Genomic DNA, 24,297 nt, shown 5'->3' on the forward strand with positions numbered 1-24,297 from the left:
TGAGCGACTGTAAATACAGATGAAGCCTAACACACTCGCCAGCCACACACATCCTGCTGTATAGCCCGGTTCCTAAATTAGCTATTTCCACTGTGCCAGTCCATGGCAGGAGGTGAGAGGCTCGGTTCCTAAGAGGCCATGGTCCGTGGCCTGGGAGTTGGGGACCCCTGTCTTAGACTATGTGAAGGAAGAGTGCTGTACAAAAAAATATGCTTTAAGCCAGTTGTGATGGCTCACACCTGTAATCCCAGTGCTTTGGGAGACTGAGGAGAGAGGACTGCTTGAGGAGAGAGGACCCAGGAGTTTGAGACCGGCCTGAGCAACATAGGGAGACCTCGTCTCTACAAAACATTTTAAAACTTAGCTGGACATGGTGAGGTGGGAAGATTGCTTGAGCTTAGGAGTTCAAGGTTGCAGTGAGCTATGATTGTGCCACTGCGCTCCAGCCTGGGCAACAGAGCAAGACTCTGTCTTAAAAAACAAAAAACAAAAAGTGTGCTTTGATTTCTTCCTGTATCATCTACCCTCCTTAGTAAATAAAAAAGTAACACATCTATTATGGAGGGGAGGGCATTGGTTGACTCATTAAAGGCAAAATAGAAAGAAAATATATCACAAGAAGGAAAATTATGTCATGAAAAGTCAATATTTTAATGATTTAGAGTCTGTTCCAACTTCTTTTTCTCACACTTAAACAATTTTTTTTTTTTTTTGAGACAGTCTCACTCTGTTGCCCAGGCTGGAGTGCAGGGGCGCGATCTCGGCTCACTGCAGCCTCTGCCTCCCGGGCTCAAGCGATTCTTCTCCTCAGCCTCCTGAGTAGCTGGGACTACAGGCACACGCCACCACGCCTGGCTAATTTTTGTATTTTTAGTAGAGACGGGGTTTCACCGTGTTAGCCAGGATGGTGTCAATCTCCTGACCTCGTGATCCGCCTGCCTTGGCCTCCCAAAGTGCTGGGATTACAGGTGTGAGCCACCGCGCCCGGCCTACACTTAAAAATTTTTAAAAATTTCCCCTGGTAGTATTAAATAGTATTGATGCTAATAGTTGATAGTATTAGAAAATAACCATAATGCAACAACCAATGCAATGATGGATCAGCAATGGACACTGAAAGCTTTCATTGGATGAAAGGTTGTTGGGGAATAAGAGAGTCACACAGAATCAAAGCACAGCTCCATGGAATACTTACAAATTACAAAGAGAAAAGAGAGATCTGGAGAGTACCCCCTGAACCAAGCATTCAAACTTATCATCACCCATCCTGGGACAATTTGATAGTGATAGCCTCCTGATGTAATGCTCTGTGAGGTCCACAACATCACCTGTGTAGTATTTTTGCCAAAATGTTTCCTTTAAATCTAATAATGAGGAAGGAAAATACAAATCCTGGTTGTGAGACATGCAACAGGACAACTGGACCACATTCTTTAAAAATGGCAGTGTCATGAAAGACAAAAATGGCAATGGAATTGTTCAAGATTTAAGGAGACTTACATTTTGGGAGGTTGAGGTGGGCAGATCACTTGAGGTCAGGAGTTTGGGACTAGCCATGAGGTCAGGCCAACATGGTAAAACCCTGTCTCTACTAAAAATACAAAAATTAGCCGGACCTGGTGGCAGGTGCCTGTAGTCCCAGCTCCTTGGGGGGCTGAGGTGCAAGAATTGCTTGAACCTGGGAGACAGAGGTTGCAGTGAGCTGAGATCGTGCCACTGCACCCCAGCCTGAGTGACAGAGCGAGACCCAGCCTCAAAAAAAAAAAAAAGGCATGATGGTGAGATGTGAGGATGATCCTTGATTGGTTCCTGGATTTTAAAAAAGAACATATATATATATATATATATATATATATATATATATATATATATGTATAGAAGATATAAAAGATATTTTTGGAACAATTAGAACAATGTAAGTATAATCTATATTAATGTTTGCTCGGAGATGTGTTCACGATATGGTAGTTATACAGAAGTATGTCTTGATTCTTAGGAGATACATGCTGAAGTATTTAGGGTAAGGTATTATTATATCTAAAAGTTAATCTTAGAAAGCTGAACAAAAAAGTATAAATGTTAGAGTATAAATGGTTGGGCAAAAAAAGTATACCATGGGCCAGGAGCGGTGGCTCACGCCTGTAATCCCAGCACTTTGCGAGGCTGAGGCGGGTAGATTGCTTGAGCCCAGGAGTTCAAGACCAGCTTGGGCAACATGGCAAAACCCTGTCTCTACCAAAAATACAAAAATTAGCCAGTATCATAACCCGGTCTCAAAATAAATAATAAAAATGTAAAAAATAGAACATTATACTATGTATACTTTTTATGTATATGTGTAAGAGAAAAAACAAATGTGGGCAATGTTAACAATTGGTGAATTTAGGTGAAGGATATAATTCATTGTACTATTTCTCAACTTTTGTTTGTTTGTTTCTTTCTTTTTGAGACATGGTCTTGCTCTGTTGCCCAGGCAGGAGTGCAGTGGCACAACTGCAGCTCACTGCTGTCTCTGTCTCGGGGGATCAAGCGATCCTCCCACCTCAGCTTTTTGAGTAGCTGGGACTATAGGGGTGTGACACCATGCCCAGCTAATTTTTAAAAACTTCTTGTAGAGATGGGGTCTCCCTATGTTGCCCAGGCTGATCTCAAATTTCGTGGCTCAAGCAATCTTCCCGTCTCGGCCTCCCAAAATGTTGGGATTACAGGTGTGAGCCACCATGCCCAGCCAACATTTCTATGGGTTTGAAATTTTCAACACAGTAAGTTAGGGAAAAAATTAAAATATGGCCAGGCATGATGGCTCACGCCTGTAATCCCAGCACTTTGGGAGGCTGAGGCAGGTAGGTCATTTGAGGTCAGGAGTTCGAGACCAGCCTGGCCAACATGGTGAAACCCCATCTCTACTAAAAATACAAAAAATTAGCCGGGTGTGGTGGCTGGCGTTTGTAATCCCAGCTACTAGGGAGGCTGAGGCAGGAGAATCGCTTGAACCTGGGAGGTGGAGGTTGCAGTGAGCAGAGATTGTGCCACTGCACTCCAGTCTGGGCAACAGAGTGAGACCCTGTCTCAAAAATAAATAAAATAAAATAAAATGTTTTTTTTCCTAATTGTCGGAAATAATACATGCCTATTCATTGAGAAATTTTAGAAAATACAGAAAAAGCGTTTTAAAACATCATGCGATTATGGTAGAGCTTCTCCTACCATGTCTCATTCCACCCCTGGCACTGTCACCAGACCTCTCAGGCACAAAGGCCAATCTTTCTAATTAAGATTCATGTAGGAAGATGAATAGGAGTCGTCTGCATTTCTCCAGATCTTATCAACTGGGTTTCAGATCACCCAGACTCTCTTTCTCAAGTTTAGTCCTTTCTATTCAGAAGCCACAAACTTTAAAGATAAAATGCTCAAGCGTTACAAAACATTATTCTAAAAACAGGAAAATACTTAAGTTAACATTCAGAATTTCACAACATTCCAAACATAATTCATCACCCTTCAAAGCCTTCCTGTTGCAGTTAGAAGAAAACAGACACTTGGCTGGGTGCGGTGGCTCATGCCTGTAATCCCAGCACTTTGGGATGCGGAGGTGGGAGAACTGCTCGAGCCCAAGAGTTCGAGACCAGCCTGGGCAACAAGGTGAGACCCCTGTCTCTACAAAATAAATAAATAAATAAAACAAAAAGTTTGCCCGATGCAGTTGTGTGCACCTGTAGTCCCAGCTACTCAGGAGGCTGAGCAGAAGGGATCACTTGAGCCCAGGAGATTGAGGCTGTAGTGAGCCATGACTGCGCCACTGTACTGCAGCCCAGGGGAAAGTGAGACCCTGCCTCAAAACAAAGAAAAAGAAAAAGAAACCCAGACACTTTATGGCACAGCATCCAAGATCTGACCTCTGCCTTCCTTGCGTTTCATCTCCCCCATGCTCCCCTTCGTTTTCCTTCCTTTGCTTTGAATGTCCAAAGTGGTCCTAGATTCTAGCCCTAGAATGTTCTTGTCACAGATCTTTGCATGGCTGGTTCCTTCTCACTAAAAGTCTTGGCTCAAATGTCACCTCTTCAGAGCAGCCACTTGTGACCACTCTACAAGGCAGCTGTTCCTCCACCTGCCTCTCCTAGCCTTCTCTGTCCCCTTAGCTGGTTTAGTTTCTCCAAGTCACTTATCATTATCTTGTTTATTTTCAGTTTCATCATCTTTGTTGTATTTCCTCTCCTAACTATTTCCTCCCTAAACTTCCATAAAATACCTTGTCTGTCTTGAGTCCACTGTATTTCCAGGGCTTAGAACACGGTCTGGTATACAGCAGGTATTGAGGTAAATATTTCTTGACTGAATAAATATTCCTTTTCACATACAATTCTCACATGTCCCACTTATGCTGTACCCTGTGTCAGCCAACAACATTATTTCAGGAACTGTAGTGAGTTTTTGCTTGTAGGCTCCTTGAGTTTATCCTAAAGAAACTCCAAGTAAAATCAGAAAAGCTGCCATATGGGGCCAGGTGCAGTGGCTCACGCCTGTAATCCCAGCACTTTGGGAGGCCGAGGCGGGCAGATCACTTGAGGTCAGGAGTTCAAGACCAACCTGGGTAACATGGTGAAACCCCATCTCTACTAAAAATACAACAATTAGCCAGGTGTGGTGGTGTGCGCCTGTAATCCCAGCTGCTTGGGAGGCTGAGGTGGGAGAATCGCTTGAACCCGGCAGGTGGAGGTTGCAGTGAGCCGAGATTGTGCCACTGCACTCCAGCCTGGGCGACAGAGTGAGACTCCGACACTCTGTCTCAAACAAAAACAAAAAAAACAAGAAAAGCTGCTATTTGGAAACCCCTATATCGAATAAAAGGAGTCCCGTACCTCAAAACCAAAGACTAACAAGAGAAATTTGTGATCTGCTTAAAGTGTATTGGTTTCACACTGACCCAGTTCAAGAGATTTTTCTAGGGTTAGGATTCTTTATGCTAAATTACGAGATAATTATTATTACCTTTTTCAGTTTGGGGACACAGGAGGTAAAGAGCCCCATGAAGTTAAAAGTAGGTAAGCAAAGACAATATTTTGTCAATGTTTACTTTTTCCTCTTTCCTTTTTTGAGCTTAAAAGTTCAGGAAGGCTAGTTCCTGAAAAAGCCTGCAAGGCCAGTTTTCCACTGCAATAGATGACTGATACAATTTAAAAAGTCAGTCCCAAATCTCTTTCTCTGTATTATCCTTATAATTGTGCCAATATTCTGTCCCACACCAAACTCATTTACTCTCTCTCTTTAGATGAAGAGCTCAACTTACTCTGATCCTATGAATGTATTTTCTGTTGGTATTTGAAAAATGTTATTCACAAAACAAAAATCCTAGATGTGAGTCTCTAACTATTTTCTAAGACTGTCTCTAAACCCTATTCTTAGCAAATTTTGGCCGGGCGTGGTGGCTCACACCTGTAATCCCAGCACTTTGGGAGGCTGAGATGGGAGGACTGCTTGAGCCCAAGAATTTGAGACCAGCCTGGGCAACATTGAGAGACCTCATTTCTGTTTATTTATTTGTATTTATATGTATATATTTTTTAAGACAGAGTCTCGCTCTGTCACCCAGGCTAGAATGCAGTGGCGCTATCTCGACTCACTGCAGTCTCCGCCTCCTGAATTCAAGCGATTCTCCTGTCCTAGCCTCCGAAGTAACTGGGATTACAGGTGCTTCCACCAGGCTGGGCTAATGTTTTTTGTATTTTTAGTAGAGACGGGGTTTAACCATGTTGGCCAAGCTGGTCTGGAACTCCTGACCTCAAGTGATCCACCCGCCTCGGCCTCCCAAAGTGCTGGGATTACAGGCACGAGCCGCTGCACCCGGTCTGACCTCATCTTTATTTAAAAAAAAAAAAATCAGCCAGTTGTGGGTGCGTGCCTGTAGTCTCAGCTACCCAGGAGGCTGAGGTGGGAAGATCGCTTGAGCCCAGGAGATAGAGGCTGCAGTGAGCCATGATCATGCTACTACACTCCAGCCTGGGTGACAGAGGTGACTCAAAATAATTTTTTTAAATTATGAAATACAAAATTCCTACAAAAATGTATATAAAACATATATGTACAGCTTGATAAATTGTTGTAAGGCTAACAGCCGTGTAACTTGGACTCGGGAAGAAACAGAATATTGCCTATATTGTCTATAGACAAAAAGTAGTCCTAAAATATAGTAAAACTGTTAAGAACATTCGTTCAGGAATCAGACGACCTGTATTTGAATCCTGACTCTACAACTTAGTAGACAACTTGAGTAAATGATCAATACTTTCTGAGCTTTAGTTTTCCTATGTGTAAAATGGGGAAAATAATAGTACATCATAAAGTTCTTGTAAAGACCAAAAAAATAAAAATAAAAACCCGGCCAGGGCCGGGCGTGGTGGCTCATGCCTGTAATCCCAGCACTTTGGGAGTCTGAGCCAGGCAGATCACCTGAGGTCAGGAGTTTGAGACCAGCCTGACCAACATGGAGAAAGCCCGTCTCTACTGAAAATACAAAATTAGCTGGGCATGGTGGCTCATGCTTGTAATCCCAGTTACTCGGGAAGCTGAGGCAGCAGAATCGCTCGAACCCGGGAGGTGGGGGTTGCAGTGAGCCGAGATCGCACCATTGCACTCCAGCCTGGGCAACAAGAGTGAAACTCCATCTCGAAAACAAATAAACAAACAACCCAGCCGGGCACGGTGGCTCACGCCTGTAATCCCAGCATTTTGGAGGCCGAGGCAGGTGAATCGCTTGAGGTCAGGAGTTCAAGACCAGCCTGACCAACATAGTGAAACCCCGTGTCTACTAAAAATACAAAAATTAACTGGGCGTGGTGGCGGGCACCTGTAATCCCAGCTACTCAGGAGGCTGAGGCAGGAGAATCGCTTGAACCTGGGAGGCAGAGGTTGCAGTGAGCTGAGATCGCGCCATTGCACTCCAGCTTGGGCAATGGAGCGAGACTCCATCTCAAAAAAAAAAAAAAAACCCCAAAACCAGAAAAAAATTAAAAAACCATAAAACTGCCGGGCACGTTGGCTCACCCCTGTAATCCCAGCGCTTTGAGAGGCCAAGGCGTGGGTATCACCTGAGGTCAGGAGTTTGAGACCAGCCTGACCAACAAGGTGAAACCCCATCTCTACTGAAAATACAAAAATTAGCCAGGCGTGGTGGCAGGTGCCTGTAGTCCCAACTATTCAGGAGGCTGACGTAGGAGAATCTTTGAACCCAGGAGGCGGAGGTTGCAGAGAGCCGATCACACCATTGCACTCCAGCCTGGGCTATGGAGGAGACTCTGTTTCAAAACAAACAAACAGAAAACAAAAAAAACACTTAGCATAGTACTTAGAACACGTTTCTCCCTGAGTAAATGGTGCTATTATTATTCTTCCACCTGTTGAAGTTCCTGTTCAGGTGCTGAGTCTCTTTGTTTAAATGTGGATTCCTCCCAGGAGGATCTTGCTTAACACATAGGAATAGAGGAGATAAAGGTTTACTCATCTAGTGTAATCATCCTTTTAGAAATTGTCTTCCTAGTAGCTTCCCCATAAATTCTTCCACACACCTGTCCAAGGAAACTGTCCTGTGTGGACCAGGAGCCTCCCGCTCCTCATGATTGGGCAGAGAAACTAGAGGCCTTTCAGGCCAGGCCCTCAGCAACTCCAAACTGAGTTGCCTTGGACACATACCAGTCTTTGAACTCATCTACTAAGCAGGCAAGGCAGAGTGGAAACAGTGGAACTATTTTAATCTCCCGTCTTTTCTCCTCTAAACCCTAGTACTAGAGATGTAAGCCTTGAAATGCTACTAAGGAATGTGCGGGTTTCACAATAGCAGGAGGCCATCTGAGAGGAGGACAAGACTCCACAGCCATGTTGGATTTGGGAAGCAGGGCTATAGTCATTCATTCATTCATCCAACACATAGTTATGGAATTCCTATGTGACAGGAACTATTTCACGCATGTAGGATACAGTAATGGCTTGTTTAATTTATTGAGACTTGTTTCGTGGCTCAGCATATAGTCTGTCTTGGTGAATGTTCCACATTCCCACCAACAGACTTATAAAGATAGTATTGTTCATTATCATCTCAAATTTACGGTGGAAAAAAATGAATCTTATGTAGTTTAATTTCCTTTAGTCCTACCCAGCTACCAAGTAGCAACACTGGAATTTGAACTGAGATTTCTGACACCATAATCTGAGCTCTTGTTTCTCTTTTACACATAGAAAAGGAGAAAAAAATTGTCTTTTCATCTTATCCATTTGACTGCAGGTAAAGTCAACAAGTTTCTAATCATGGGGTTCTGAAAATAATATTTACATTGCTCTGAGTCACGGGGATTTTCATCAAATAATATTCAATAGTGGATACTACTCAATATTACTGTGAGTTGCCAAGAAGGAATATTTGGTGAAAATATAGTAATTAAATTTTGCTATAATTTATGATTATGTAACATGATTAAATCGAGCATGGCATCATTTAACATCCAATAAATTTTGTTTTGGTATTGAAGAATGATGTGTTTAAGTTTTAAGGCTGGATTTTCTTTCTAGACACTTTCAACTATGAAATATACACAATATTGGGCAATAGTTAACCGTTCTTTTGATGTTGTTGTTTAGAAAATTAATCTCAAGTGAATAAAATAGAATTCATACAATTAATGAATCCTATTATTCCATATGGATGAACTCAGAACTAACTAGAAAGTAAGTTTCACAGAGATTTTTGAGTTTTGTTCACTCGTGTGTACAGAGTAGGCACTCAGAAAATAGTTGAAGGAATGAATTGGGAAAGCAAATAAAATATGAAAGCCTTCTACCCAACACAACATGTCTTTGAGTTTAGGTTTAGGGTGGGAATAAGAAAAATAACATGATGTGCATAAGTTATTATCTTAAAATGATAAAAAGTTTAATTTAAAAACCTAATTTACCAAGAGAACCGAAAACATATGTCCACACAAAAACTTGTACACAAATGTTCATAGTAACATTATTCATAACATCCCCAAAGGAGAAACAACCCAAATGTTCATCAACAGATGAATGATTAAACGAAATGTGATACATCGATACAATGGAATATTATTGTTATAAAAAGGAATGAAGTACCAATACATTTAAACCTTTAAAACATTATGCTAAGTGAAAGCAGACAGACACAAAGGGCACATATTCTATTATCCATTCATATAAAATGTCCAGAATAGGCAAATTAATAAAGACAGAAAGTACACTAGTGGTTGCCGAGGGATGAGGGGGGAGAGGAAATGGGGAGTGACCATTAATGGGTATGGGGTTTCTTTTGGGGGTGATTAAAATGGAATTAGATGGTGGTGATGGTTGTACAATCTGGTGAGTATACTAAAACCATTGAATTGTACGTGCCCTTTAAAAGGGTGAATTTTATGGTATGTGAACTCTCTTTTATAAAGTGGAAAAAAACTAAGATCTCCTCTTCAGAACATGTCAAAATACATTATAAAATAATAGACATGTGTTTACAAATCTGAGAGTATTAGGAAATGTTCCCTTGTTTAATTATAAACCAAATGGAATGTTTGGAGATTTCAGTAATCTGACAGGGAACATTAAGAGGATTAACCTGACTTCCTCAGTGTTAACAATACCAATTTAAACTGCATCATTCAAAAACTACATAGTCATATTAAAGCATTTGTAGCAATGACTTCCACGAAAAAAATACCAATTAAATTAATTACCCATTAAAGCTGTCATCATCTGAAATACCTCATATTTATATAGTGCTTTTACTTCCTCAAGTATGAATTCTGCCTTAAGATCTAATGTATGGGAGAGTCACATCTCTAACCATTTAATTAAAGGTAGAGAAGTGGGTGGGATTGGACAGAAATTTATTAGCAATGCTGACATTCCAGATTGGAACACGAAGCCAAGCAGGATGTAAGAAACCTAAAAGTTCGCTTTCAATGCAGAGGGTTAAATGCCAAGAACTATAATTGTCACATCCTGGAATACAATTAAAAAATATGTTGAAAAACAACAAACATACATAAAAATATACACAGTGTTAAGTGCAGACTATGAAATTTCCCTTGGAAACAGAATCCAGATCAATAAATAGAATACAGCACCTGGAACCAAGGTGCTTTTTCGTTTTCTTAAAAAAAAAAAAAAAAAAGTAAACCAAGTTTATTTTGCTTTTTAAGTAGTGTTCTTAAAGCACTACAGGTTGGTAAACAACGTATAAGGTGCATTTACTTAGGCCAAAGAGCCATAATAGTTTAAATTTCCCCGTCCCCAAGAGCGGACCGGGTGGGCAGGAGAGGACCCTGGGGTGGTAATGTATAAACTGTATTATGCACTTTAGCTTGCTGGATGGCAACTGACTAACACATTCACTAGTTCACCCTCATTTTAACCCCTCTAAATAATTGTCTTATTCTGAATCTAGAGATTCAGAAATAGCGCCAATATTTACACACGACTTTTGAAATTTTCCCAGGAGTCTTTCGTTGGAGCAATACATCTAGATGCCTTTTTCCAGCAACAGTTTAATCAAATTTTGGAAGCAGAAAAGTGTCCTGTGAGGACGTGCCTTTTTCTATCAAAGTGCTGAGTGCCTGGACCCTCTTTCCGGAGGAAACAGTCCCCTCTGGACCTCGTTCGGCCTCTCTCCGTCAGACACCCCAAGATTCCATCCGAAGCAGGCGGAGCACCGAACGTACCCCGAGGTGGTCCGGGACCCACATCCGTGCTGCCCCCTGGGAGCCCGCGCCTCTCCTCTGCGCCCCGCCTCTCGGGCCGGAACATCGCGCGGTTCCTTTAACAGCGCGCTGGCAGGGTGTGGGAAGCAGGGCTGCGTCCTCCCGCCCCCTCCCATCCGAGTTTCAGGTGAATGGGTCACCGAGGGAGGAGGCCGACACACCACACCTACACTCCCGCGTCCACCTCTCCCTCCCTGCTTCCTCTGGCGGAGGCGGCAGGAACCGAGAGCGAGGTCCAAAGCACCGAGGAGCCAGTCCGGGACGCAGCAGGTGGGACTCGCGGCGCTAGCCCGCAGGCTTCCCGCACCCCCCTCCACGTTGGTGCGCATGCCCGGGGGCAGGGCCGGTTGTAGGGAGGAGGGAAAGGAGAGGGAGGAGGGGGAGGAGACGTCCCCAGCCCAGTCCCAGGCTGCGCGCTGGCGGTCGGCGCGGCGTCAGGTGCGCCCGCCAGGTGAGCGCGCTCCCTGTCTCCGTTGGCCGCCGGAGGGTCGGGCCCAGTTGCGGCGAGTGGGTGAGTGTTGGGCGCGGCGTCAGGGGCGCACGGGAGCCCGAGGGTCCCCGTGGGGGGACCGCGGCGCCTATGTTAGGGGAGGTGTCGGGGGGAGGACGCTCCGCGCTGGTTTCGGTGGCAGTTTCGTCCCCGAGCTGGGACTCGTGGGAACCGGAGAGGCGCGGGTCTGCGGAGAGAGCAGCACCTGCCAACTTGGGAGGCTGCCAAATGGGCGAGGGGCGGCTTGGAGCCGTCGATCAAGCTTTATTCCGCGGAAAGGCTGAAAGCTAGCAGTGCCTCAGCGGCGCGGGCAACTTTTCACTTTTATGGGGCACGACATTCCTGAACAGCGACGATCCTGCATCAGCTCTGGGGCTGCAGTTTTCGGGGGCGGCACTCATGGAGAGGGGTCCTGCACCCAGCTCCTTGGGGGTCCTAAGCCTGAGGCTGCAGCGAGGGGGCTGCTCGCCGGCCCGGGCGGCTTAGATCCCGGGGAAATTTCATCCCTTCCGCTCCCACCCCACCCTTTTGGATATCCCGGGGAGACGGGGGCTGGATTCAGTCTGTGAAATATTCCTGGAGTCACGGTGTGGGCCACACTGGCTACTTCGAATCCACTTGTTGTGAGTTGTGTGAAACCGCGTCGATTTAAGCTGGGGGGCGGGGAGTTAACTTCGAGTGAGGCTGGACTTCGAGGGAAGCTGCTCACGCTTCGGATTCTCACCCGTGACCAAAAGGGCTGCCGCCAGGGGGGCGGAACTGCCTCCCGGCGGTGCCTGCCCGGCGAACGCGGGCGCGCGCTGCCTGGGAGCGCCTCGGTGCGCACGGAAGCCGGGACCTGCGCCCAGCCGGGCCACGGAGTTTAGGGACCTCTGGAACTGGGCCGGCCCCGCGCGCCAGCCATGTTGTCTGCGTCGGAGGAAGCGTGCGGGGAGCAGGGGTCGAGGGCCAAGATGGCCTCTGTGCCTAGGGGTTGGGAGCGGCGCCGAGCCCCTCGCGCTCCTCGGGAAGCCACGGGCCCGAGGGAAAAGCCGCGGCATCCTCAGGTCGGACCCGGGGCTCGCTGGCCACACTGCCCGCTTGGGGAGTTACCCCGCGCGGGGAGGAGGCGGCGGCTTTCCAGGCCGGTCAGTGTGTGGCCCTTAGGCAACAGGTGTATTATTGGGATACCTGGAAAAGAGAAACGTTTCCCATGAAGGCACTTACGGTGTTTCTTGGTGATTCTTGGTGTGATAGAAAACTAGGCATTCCCAAGTGTAACAATAGTAACAATAGTTCTTTTGCACTGTACGTATGAGGTGTTTTGTTTATGTGTTTTTTTGTTGTTGTTTTGTTTGCTTGTTTTTGAGACGGAGTCTGGCTCTATCCCCCAGGCTGGAGTGCAGTGGTGTGATCTGGGCTCACTGCAACCTCTGCCTCCCGGGTTCAAGCGATTCTCCTGCTCAGCCTCCCAAGTAGCTGGGATTACAGGCACCCACTAGTATGCACGGCTAATTTTTGTTATTTTTAGTAGAGACGGGGTTTTGCCATGTTGGTCAGGCTGGTCTCGAACTCCTGACCTCAGGTGATCCGCCCGCCTTGGCCTCCCAAAGTGCTGGGATTACAGGCGTGAGCCACCACACCCAGCCTTTATGAATATTTTCTTAGTGGTGCTTTAAAATAGACATCTTAAGTGTGTGTGGGAGGCACAGATATTTCCTCAAACAAAGCAACACATTTTTTTTTTGTCGTTTTGCAATTTATTTAGTTATTAGGGGCCTCCTTTGTTAGGTGACGGAGCGGAGGATAGGGAGATCGGTAAGACATGATTCTTCACCTTTTGGCAGCTTCCAGGCCATTTCGGGAAATAGTGGGCAGTGCCTCCTGCATGTGAGGCACTGTGCTAAAAGCTTTCTGTATTTTCTCATTTAATTATCCCAACAACTCTAAAAGGCAGGCCTTAGTAGAACTCCATTTTAAAAGTGGGCAGATGCCGTGGGGGAAACGTTGCAGGTGGGCTTGCTTGCAAACTACTTCAGCTAATCTGGGAAGGAATATCAGCAGCTGCGGTCCTTGATATTCCAGAACCAGATTTGGGGGATTTTTCTGGACTTTTCTACCATTGACTGGTACCTGTAGCCTGATACAAGATTTCCTGCATTTTGCTTCATGTCAAGGTAAAATTCTTGTTTTCTTCTAAAGGTAATGTTGGAATTACTACCTTTTCAAAATAATATATTACTTTTAACCACATAAATGATCTGGTGTAATATCTTTCACCTTCCCAGGAACCTCCCAGAAGGAAGTTTTCTTCAGTTGCATTTTAAGGCTTATTGATTGGAATATTAATGGATCTTTTTCATCAAATTACTATTTATGGAAATAAGAGAGTAAACAGACCATGCAGATTTCTGTTAGGCTTTTTGTTTTAACCCCTAGGCTTGCTGCTGTTCCGTAACCCAGTGATTCCAGTCTTGGCTGTGGTATGAATCACCTAGGGATCTTATTAAAACACAGATTCTGATTGGGAGGTCAGGAGTGGGGCCTGGGATTCTGCCTTTCTAACAGACTCACAGGTGATTCTCAGACTGTTCTGTCCTCTTTTTCTCCCTTTCTCTTAGACTCTACGCACTTAATTACATTTGACAAACTGAAGTTGGAAAAAATACATTTATTGGGTGTTGTGTGAAGAACTTCAAGGCATTCACTGCTGGATTGAAATCCCAACTCTAATAATTGACTGTTGGTTTTATTAATTGAGTACTCATTGACAATCACTTTGTGCCAGGGCTAGTTCCAGCGACCAGGTATATAAATGATGGTCAAAATAGACATTTGATGCCTGGGATACGGGCATTCCAGATGCGGTGGAGATGATACCTAAAATAATAATTTTAGGTATGAGGGCAGAGAGGAGTTTGCTCTGAAAAAAACAGGTTTTGTGTGGTGGAGTGAAGGACTGGGAGGGCATCTCCCAGAAGGTGACGTCTGAGCTGAGACCTGAACAGCGGGTGTCTGCTGTGTAAAAGATCTGGGCTTTCTAGATGAGAAATTGCAAGATCAATGTCCTTTTTGGATTGACACCTTTATTGTAGACAGCAATTCTCAAAATATGTGGTGTGTTTAAAAATCACCTGGAAGGTTTATTAAAAATACAATTTCTGACACAGAGTCTATTACAAAATCTGCCTAACTTCAAATTTTTAGACAATTTACTAAAGATGTGCCTATAATCTAAATCATTTAATATAAGGCACAACTTAAACTTTTTTTTTTTTTTGAGACAGAGTCTCGCTGTCTCCCAGGCTGGAGTGTAGTGGCGCGATCTTGGCTCACTGCAAGCTCTGCCTCCCAGGTTCACGCCATTCTCCTGCCTCAGCCTCCCTAGTAGCTGGGACTACAGGCGCCTGCCACCATGCTCAGCTAATTTTTTGTATTTTTAGTAGAGTCGGGATTTCACTGTGTTAGCCAGGATGGTCTCGATTTCCTGACCTCGTGATCCACCTGCCTCGGCCTCCCAAAGTGTTGGGATTACAGGCGTGAGCCACCGCGACCGGCCACAACTTAAACTTTTTAAAGGCAAATTGACAGTTACTGCATGTGCTCTAAAAGGAACAGACTTCTCTTAAATATAATAAAGTTTATTTTTCACTTATTGACAGTTTTCTTTAAAGAATAATTTGAGGGCAAAGCATTTTAAGACTATTTTTTCTTTTTTTCATTTTTTATACCTTTTTTTTAAGATAGAGGCAGAGTCTCACTCTGTTGCCCAGCCTGATCTTGAAGTTCTGGGCTCAAACAATCCCTCTGCCTTGGCCTCCCAAAGTACTGGGATTACGAGTGTGAGCCACCTCGCCCAGCCTCAGCCTGTTTTTTTCATCTTAGCTTAGTTTTCCATTAAGACAGCTTTTGGTCAGTAAACATTGTCAAGGGGAGAACACTTTTTATGTTTTATCATTAGCCCAAGATGCTGGTTTTCAGATTAACATATTTGACAAGGATCTATCTGCTGCTTCCGTTTTGCCCCTGACTCTAATTTAGCTGACTTCTGTCCTTGTCACTCTCTTGACATAAGTTCATGTAGGTGATAAGTGGCCTCTTCATTCTCATTTTATTTTTTCCTTCACTCAACACATGTACAGATTGTTAATATCGCTGTGCCAGGCATTGGTCCTCTTTCACCTTTGGCTGCTGGCCTTAAAGCACAGTCACAAATTGACTTTGAAAGAGACCTTAGAAGTCCTCCGGTCTGGTCTCCAAAAAAATATCAAATAACTTAAGCTTTGCATAAATTGCATGAGCTCAAATTGTTGTTAGTTATTTTTGGAGAGGGTGTGGGGTCAGGGTGAGGGAGAGGCTTCCTAACATTGAGATGAAATCAGCCTGTGGTTTTTGGATTTTTTTTTTTTTTAACCATTTCTAGGATAACAAAGACAGCTCTTCAGATATTTCAGGGCTGCTAAAGTGATTCTTCTGATGTTCAGTTCTCCAGGCCAAACATTTCCTGTTTTTCCAATCGTTTGTCTTAACACATGATTTTTCTAGATTTTTTTTTTTTTTTTTTTGAGCTGGAGTCTCACTCTGTCGCCAGGCTGGGGTGCAGTGGCACAATCTTGGCTCACTGCAACCTCTGCCTCCTGGGTTCAAGCAATTCTCCTGCCTCAGCCTCCCAAGTAGCTGAGATTACAAGCACACACCACCACGCCGAACTAATTTTTGTATTTTTAGTAGAGACGAGGTTTCACCATGTTGGCCAAGATGGTCTTGATCTCCTGACCTTGTGATCCACCCGCCTCAGCCTCCCAAAGTGCTGGGATTACAGGCGTGAGCCACCGTGCCTGGCCAGCTTTTCTAATGATCTTAGTCACCCTCCTGGAGAGGCACATAGTGTAGAATGTGATGTACAAATCAGGTTTTGTTTGTTCTTTTTAATAGCATATTATTCCTAGAGATGAGCACTATTTCTGTGAATAAAGTTTGGGATAGCTTATTAGCTTTTGTTGAAATTCTTACCAAAGAAATGCACCTTTAAAAATGAATGATTAAGCTGGGCGCGGTGGCTCATGCCTGTAATCCAAGCACTTTGGGAGGCTGAGGTGGGCGGATCATGAGGTCAAGAGATCGAGACCATCCTGGCCAACATGGTGAAACCCCGTCTCTACTAAAAATACAAAAATTAGCCGGGCGTGGTGGCACATGCCTATAGTCCCAGCTACTCAGGAGGCTGAGGCAGCAGAATGGCTTGAACCCGGGAGGCGGAGCTTACAGTGAGCCGAGTTTGTGCCACTGCACTCCACCCTGGGTGACAGAGCAAGACTCAGTCTCAAAAAAAAAAAAAAAAAAAAAGTAAAAATGAACGATTATTAAGTTAATTCTCCTCTGTACTGTACTCTATGGAATTGACTTTTTAAAAATTCAGTTTATGGCTGGGCGTGGTGGCTCATGCCTGTAATCCCAGCACTTTGGGAGGCCGAGGTGGGTGGATCACGTGGGGTCAGGAGTTTGAGACCAGCTTGGTTAACATGGTGAAACCCTGTTTCTACTAAAAATACAAAAATTAGCCTGGCCTGGTGGCATGTGCCCGTAATCTCAGCTACTCAGGAGGCTGAGGTGGGAGAATCGCTTGAACCTGGGAGGTGGAGGTTGCATTGAGCCTAGATCACGCCATTGCATTCCAGGCTGGACGACAGAGCAAGACTCTGTCTCAAAAAAAAAAATCAGTTTACATTTTAAAAATGACTCATTTATGCCACCAATATAGTCACCCTTCAGTATCTGTGAGAGATTGCTTCCAGGACCCCCATGATACTAAAATCTGAGGATGCTGAAGTCCCTGTTATAAACTAGCTTTGTATTTGTATATGGCCTAAATGCTCTTGTATACTTTTTTTTAAAATTTTTTTTTGAGACAGAATCTCACTTCATCATCTAGGCTGGAGTGCAGTGATGCAATTTTGGCCCACTGCAAACTCTGCCTCCTGGGCTCAAGCAATTCTCCTGCCTCAGCCTCCCGAGTAGCTGCGATTACAGGCACCCGCCACAATCCCAGCTAATTTTTGTATTTTTAGTAGAGACAGAGTTTCACCATGTTGGCCAGGCTGGTCTCGAACTCCTGACCTCAAGTGATCTGCCCGTCTTGGGCTCCCAGAGCTGTAATTACAGGTGTGAGACACCGCACCCAGACCTCTTGTAGACTTTAAATAATCTCTAGTTATAATACTGAATACAATGTAAATGCTATATAGAATTGTGATATTGTAGTTTTAAAAATCTGTATTTTTTGTTTTACTTTTTATTTTTTTAGACAGAGTATTACTGTTACTCAGGCTGGAGTATACTGGCGTGATCATGGCTGTCACTCTGGCCTCAACTTCCTCTGCTCAAGAGATCCTCCCATCTCAGTCTCTTGAGTAGCTGGAACTTACAGGCATGTGCCACCATGCCTGGCTAATTTTAAGAAAAATTTTTTGTAGAGATGGGGTCTTGCTATGTTGCTGTGGTCAGTCTTGAACCCCTGGGTTCAAGTGATCTTCCTGCCTCAGCTTCCTGGAGTGTTGGGATTACAGGTGTGAACCACTGTACCTGCCCTGTTATTTTTAATTTTTTTGCCCCTGAATATTTTCTGTCTGAGGTTGGTTGAATCCGGATTTAAAACCCATGGATATGGAGGGTCAGCTGTATTTGAAAATGGATACTATATACCTAAGTGCCTAAGCACTGAAATTTCTCACTTTCAGGATAACCACCTTATGATGAATGCAGTTGCCCATTTTCTTGAAGACTTTTTCCTGTGGTTTTTTTCTTTTTTTTTGAGCCGGAGTCTCACTCTGTCGCCAGGCTGGAATGCAGTGGCATGATCTCAGCTCACTGCAACCTCCTCCTCCAGGATTCAAGCGATTCTCCTGCCTCAGCCTCCTGAGTAGCTGGGGCTGTAGGCGCACGCCACCAAGCCCAGCTAATTTTTGTATTTTTTTTAGTAGAGACGGGGTTTCACTGTGTTGGCCAGGATGGTCTCGATTTCTTGACCTCGTGATCCACCCGCCTTGGCCTCCCAAAGTGCTGGGATTACAGGCGTGAGCCACTGCGCCCAGCTCTTTTAAGACTTTTTCTTATCCCAGTGCAGAGGTCAGGATTATTCTGGCATTTGAGTGCACTTAGAGGAGATAAGGAATTTGTCTCAGATTGTGAGCCAGTAAATGGGGGCTGTTAAAACCACTAGGTTGTTTTAAACTCATCATTCTGACTTTACAGAGATCTTGCTTAATGTTGATGGCCTAGCCAATGGGTTAGTTATCCTTTCCAGTGTGTTTGGTCAGCTGCAAATCTGGATAAGCGTGTCTCCTCCGCTTTGTCTGTGGTTACCACTGGAGACCTCCCACCAGGTGGACATAAATGGTTCATTCTTTTGTGCTAATTGGGTGCCATAATTCAGCCCCTTGGGAATCTGCCCACCCACACAAGGATGTGCTCAAGATTTTCAGGATTCTTTCTCTCTGCATTCCCTTCATCCACCAGTCTGGTAACCTTCCCAGAAAAGGAAATGAAGTTGGTGTGGCATGACTTGTTCTTAACGAGCTTTCTTTTTCTTTTTTTTTTATTTCTTGAGACGGAGTTTTGCTCTTTTTGCCCAGGCTGGAGTGCAATGGCGCAATCTTGGCTCACTGCGACCTCCGCCTCCCAGGTTCAAGCGATTCTCCTACCTCAGCCTCCAGAGTAGCTGGGTTTACAGGCATGCACCACCACGCCTGGCTAATTTTTTGTATTTTTAGTAGAGATGGGGTTTCACCATGTTGGTCAGCTGGTCTTGAACTCCAGACCTCATGTGATCCACCTGCCTCGGCCTCCCAAAGTGCTGGCATTACAGGCATGAGCCACATGATTTGGTTCACAATTTAAAGTCTGTGCTTTTGGGGAGACGTGACAACTCTGAATCCAGGAAATAGCAGCTTGAAAAGGGATCTTGTTTGAATTTTTGACAACTTAAGACTGAGTCTGGATTAATTTAGAGTTTTCAAAAACTACCACTGAACCTAGAATTTGGGGATATTTGACATTCAGCTTCAGAAGTAGGATCCCACGTTTAATAGTGCTTAACTTCACATTTTCTTTTTTACTTTTTTTTCAGACGGAGTCTCACTCTGTCGCCCACGTTGGAGTGCAGTGGCACAACCTTGGCTCACTGCAACCTCCACCTCAGGCTCAAGCGATTCTCATGCCTCAGTTTCTCAAGTAGCTGGGATTACAGGCATGCGCCACCATGCCCAGCTAATTTTTGTATTTTTAGTAGAGATGGGGTTTTGCCATGATGGCCAGGCTGGTCTCGAACTCCTGACCTCAAGTGATCCACCTGCCTCCGCCTCCCAAGTGCTGGGATTACAGGTGTGAGCCACCTCACCTGGCCTAAATTCAGTTTTCCTTAATGTTCTTTTTCTGAACATCAGTTAGGAAGACAATCTGGACTTTTGCCTTTTTATAGTACCATAACATTTTGGCCTAAATTGGTCATTTGTATGTGTGTTTCACCATTATTAGAATATAGGGAAATTGGCCAGGTGTGTTGGCTAATGCCTGTAATCCCAGTACTTTGGGAGGCCAAGGCAGGTGAATAGCTTGAGCTCAGGGGTTTGAGACCAGCCTGGGCAACATGGTGAAACCTTATCTCTACTAAAAATACAAAAATTAGCCAGGCATGGTGGCATGTGCCTGTAGTCCAGCTACTTGCGAGGCTGAGGCAGGAGGATTGCTTGAGCCTGGGAGGCAGGTTGCAGTGAGCTGAGATGATGGCACTGCATTTCATCCTGGGCAACAGAACGAGACCTTGTCTCAAAAAAAAAAGAAAAAAAATAAGAGTATAGAGAAATTGACTTGAGTGCTAGTTACAGGGCTGTGTACACTTATGATTTGTGCGCTTTTCTCTATGGTATACTTTAATAAAGTGGTTTTTAAAAATGTAGAAAAGTCATCTTCCGTCATGTCTTTGGAAAATTATGCTAATTGTGTTGGTGTTATTAACATTCTATATATTTCCATCTTTGAGGATTTATCTAATACATAGTTGGGCAGGGTTTAATTCTGAGAGATTTGAAATACACTGTCCTAAAGGGTATAGAAGAGAGTTGCTGGGCCGGGTGTGGTGGCTTATGCCTGTAATCCCAGCACTTTGGGAGGCCGAGGAGGGCAGATTGCCTGAGCTCAGGAGTTCGACACCAGCCTGTGCAACACGGTGAAACCCCATCTTTACTAAAAATACAAACAATTAGCCGGGCGTGGCGGCATGCGCCTGCAGTCCCAGCTACTTGGGAGGCTGAGGCAGGAGAATTGCTTGAAGCTGGGAGGCAGAGGTTGCAGTGAGCTGAGATCATGCCATTGCATTCCATCCTGGTGACAGAACGAGACTCAGCTCAAAAAAAAAAAGAGTTGCCATTAATTTTAAAAAAAGTTTTCAGAGTTTGAATTGATGTACTGTTGTTAATATATTAATGTATGATTGTACAGACCTTATTAGAAAAGGAAAAAAAATCAGATACTTTAATATACTCATTATAGATGTTACTCAAGTGTCATTCAGGGATCATACCTTTTAAAGTTACTCTGATACTTTTCTTTTACCTTCAACTTGAAAGCACGAGAGGTTTTGCAGGCAGAGATATCCATGGTCCAATCTGGTTCCTGTAAACATTCAACAAATTATCTGGACGTCTACTATGTGCCAGGCATTGTTTTAATTGGTGAACAAAACATGCAAAAATTCCTGCTCACGTGGAATTTACCTTCTGGTAGATCTCAAAGTTCCCTACTCTACTAATCACTGGTGTAACCTGGAAAGAATTTATTGTTGGTTCAACATAGCTAAGGAGTGGCATGAAGTTCTGTAGCTGATGTGGGAAGTACCTTGCCAGTGTCTCCAGCACCGGGTTTTCTAGAATAATCCTCAAGCTTTATAGGTTTGGGGGTTGTGTGTTTACCACATCTTGCTGAGACTTGTCTTTTTCCTGGAGAGCTCTCAATGCCCATGGATCCACCTACGGACATAGGCAGACGATCTCCATCTTCACTTCCTCATGGATGCTAACACCAGATGTGCACTCCCCACAAAAGCTGGTGTTTCCCAAATGGAACTCATGGTTTCAAACTAGCATAGTGAAAAGCACATGAAATCATCTGGGTTCAAGTTACATCTGAGTGACTCACTGGCATCCATATAACCTTGAGCATATTACTTCACGTCTCTTTCTGACCCTCTTTGCATCTGTAAAGTGACTAATCAACCACAGAGGGTTGTTTTGAGGATGAAAGGAGGATTTTATGTAAAGCACCCAGCATGTTGGTAGGTGTCTGATGAATGTTAGTTTCCTTCCTATCTTCTGTCTCCTAAGCTAGTCCTTCATTGTCGCCTCACACCTAGGTTTGCTGCTGCTGACTCTAGGTGCTCCTTTTTACTGTTGACTTTGTCTTTCAAATCTGGTTTAAATCAAACTTATACCTCCCTTGCCAAGAATCATGAACTGGCTCCCTGTTTCCTACCTGAAGGAAGTAAGACACTCCCACTAGACTTTCAAAGCCCTCCCTTTTCTTACTCATCCTCCATCCACTATATTCTTACTGTAACCTTATTTTAAAAGATGACACCATTCCACCATGCTCCCACCTCACTGTTCCATAAGCTAGCCACCTGTGCATCAGCACCACACCAGCCTGGAAGAGCCAGGACCCCAGCGCTGGCTCTCATACGTCACTCCCACAGGCTCTCCTGGTCTAATGTAGGCACTTAATAAATGCTTGTTGAATGAAATTGCTTCTCAGATGTTTAGAAACTTGTGCTGAAGAATTTTAGGACAAAATTTCAGAAAATGACCAATTAATACTATGCATATTGTTTTTTCTCCCCTTGTATAAACATTGTGCTCAGTTTTGAAGACTTGGAAAAGGAGATAAGGGAAAAATATCTACAATTCCACCATTTATAGATACATTTTATTATCATTTTTACTGATAAAGGCATTTAACCCATTAGATTGTTAGTTTGCATTGAGGAGCTAGTATGTGCTAGTGTGGCTATATGTGCACTTTCATATGCATTCTCATTTAATATGAACTTTCAAAAGTAATACAAAATTATGTATATTTCAAATGTTTATACAAAAAATACAGGAATTAGCTAGGCATGGGGGTGCACATCTGTAGTCCTAGCTACTTGGGAGGCTGAGGTAGGAGGAGTACTTGAGCCTGGGAGATCAAGGCTGCAGTGAGCTGTGATTGGACCACTGCACTCCAGCCTGGGTGACAGGGTGAGACCCTGTCTCGGGGTGGGGGGTGGGGTGAAGAAAAGAAAGAAACTGTGAGCTTAGTAGTAATCCCATAACCCTACATTTGTTGCTTAGATTGGTTTATCTTGGAAGCTCAAGGGCATTGCACATCCTGAAGATCAGCTGACCATTGACATCAGCCATGTCATCCAGGCCTCTTGAAAGTCCACCTCCTTACAGGCCTGATGAATTGTAAGTAAATAATTCTTTAGTTATTCTCTTTTAAAAAGTCTCTATCACATGTAAACAATAAGTATGGTTGAAACTTTAATTTTAAGTGTTTGCTTTTAAAAATAAAATGATACGTGTACTTGTAAATTTAAATTGTATCAAAGGGTCTTCACTGAAAACTGAATTTCTCTCTTAACTTCCAGAGTGACAGTTTGTCTCTGCTAGGACAACTGCTGTCACCTATTGCTAATGTTTGTTTCAAGAGATTGCCACAGTTTATATTTGTATGTTACTTTTTGTTTTGTACAAATGATAATGAAGCTTCCATTTAAATGCCTTGTTTAGATGGCCATTGGCAACATATTGTCAGTTTTTAAAAATAACAGCTTTAGGCTGGGTGCGGTGGCTCACGCCTGTAATCCCAGCACTTTGGGAGGCCAAGGCCGGCAGATCACAAGGTCAAGAGATCGAGACCATTCTGGCCAACATGGTGAAATCCCATCTCTACTAAAAATACAAAAATTAGCTGGCTGTGGTGGCGCGCACCTCTAATCCCAGCTACTTGCCTGTAATCCTAGCTACTTGGGAGGCTAAGGCAGGAGATTCACTTGAACCCAGGAGGCGGAGGTTGCAGTGAGCCAAGATCACGCCACTGCACTCCAGCCTAGAGACAGAGCGAGGCTCTGTCTGGAAAAAAAAAAAAAAAAGGCCAGGCCTGGTGGCTCATGCCTGTAATCCCATCACTTTGGGAGGCCGAGGCAGATGGATCACCTGAGGTTGGGAGTTCAAGACCATCCTGACCAACGTGGAGAAACCCCCATCTCTACTAAAAATACAAAATTAGCCGGGCATGGTGGTGCATGCCTGTAATCGCAGCTATTTGGGAGGCTGAGGCAGGAGAATCGCTTGAACCCAGGAGGCAGAGGTTGAGGTGAGCCGAGATCGCGCCATTGCACTCCAGCCTGGGCGACAAGAGCGAAACTCTGTCTCAAAAATAAATAAATAAATAAAAATAACAGCTTTATTGAGATATAATTAACATACTTTACAATTTACCCATTTAGAATGGATAGTTTAATGGTTTTTAGTATATTCACAGAGTTGTATAACCATCACCACAATTAATTTTAGAACATTTCATTACTCTCCAAAGAAACCTACTGATTGGCAGTCACCTCCCAGTTCCATCAGCCCTAAGCAACTATCGGTCTACTTTCTGTCTCTATAGATTTGTCTATTTTGTATATTTTGTATAAATGGAGGAACCATGTAATATGTAGCCTTTTGTAACTGGCTTCTTTCAGTTAGCATAATACTTTCCATACTGTAGGTTTTAAGAGTGATTACTGCCATTATCTAAAACAAGCAATGTTGAGGGGTTTTGGGCTCCTTGGTCATGTGAAGACTTATCAGTGAATTTTTGAATTCCAAATTTGCTATCAAACATTGATAGGGATTTCCTCCTCTAAGTAGTTTGCAGCTTTAACCCTGATAAGTGTAGTGGAGTATAATATAGGCAAAAACAAACAGTTTCTCCTGCTGTTCTGTCACAACACATCTGTGACCTCTGATCACCAGAATTTTTGGGGGTGTT

At 44.0% G+C, this 24,297-nt stretch overlaps 1 protein-coding gene across 5 annotated transcripts in view; it reads left to right on the forward strand.

Annotated features, from left to right (window-relative positions):
- Positions 1 to 10,854: 10,854 nt before the first annotated feature.
- OCLN (occludin) overlaps positions 10,855 to 24,297 on the forward strand; it is a 62,065-nt gene continuing 48,622 nt past the window's right edge. The window contains exons 1-2 of one of the 5 annotated variants that reach the window (XM_009240777.4): positions 10,855 to 11,027; positions 22,608 to 22,724. In XM_009240777.4, the coding sequence (XP_009239052.2) occupies positions 22,675 to 22,724 (50 nt within the window). In that variant the 5' untranslated portion in view covers positions 10,855 to 11,027; positions 22,608 to 22,674. 5 annotated transcript variants of the gene reach the window in all.

Source organism: Pongo abelii, chromosome 4, assembly GCF_028885655.2.
Source record: "Pongo abelii isolate AG06213 chromosome 4, NHGRI_mPonAbe1-v2.0_pri, whole genome shotgun sequence".
Classification (NCBI taxonomy): Eukaryota; Metazoa; Chordata; class Mammalia; order Primates; family Hominidae; genus Pongo; species Pongo abelii.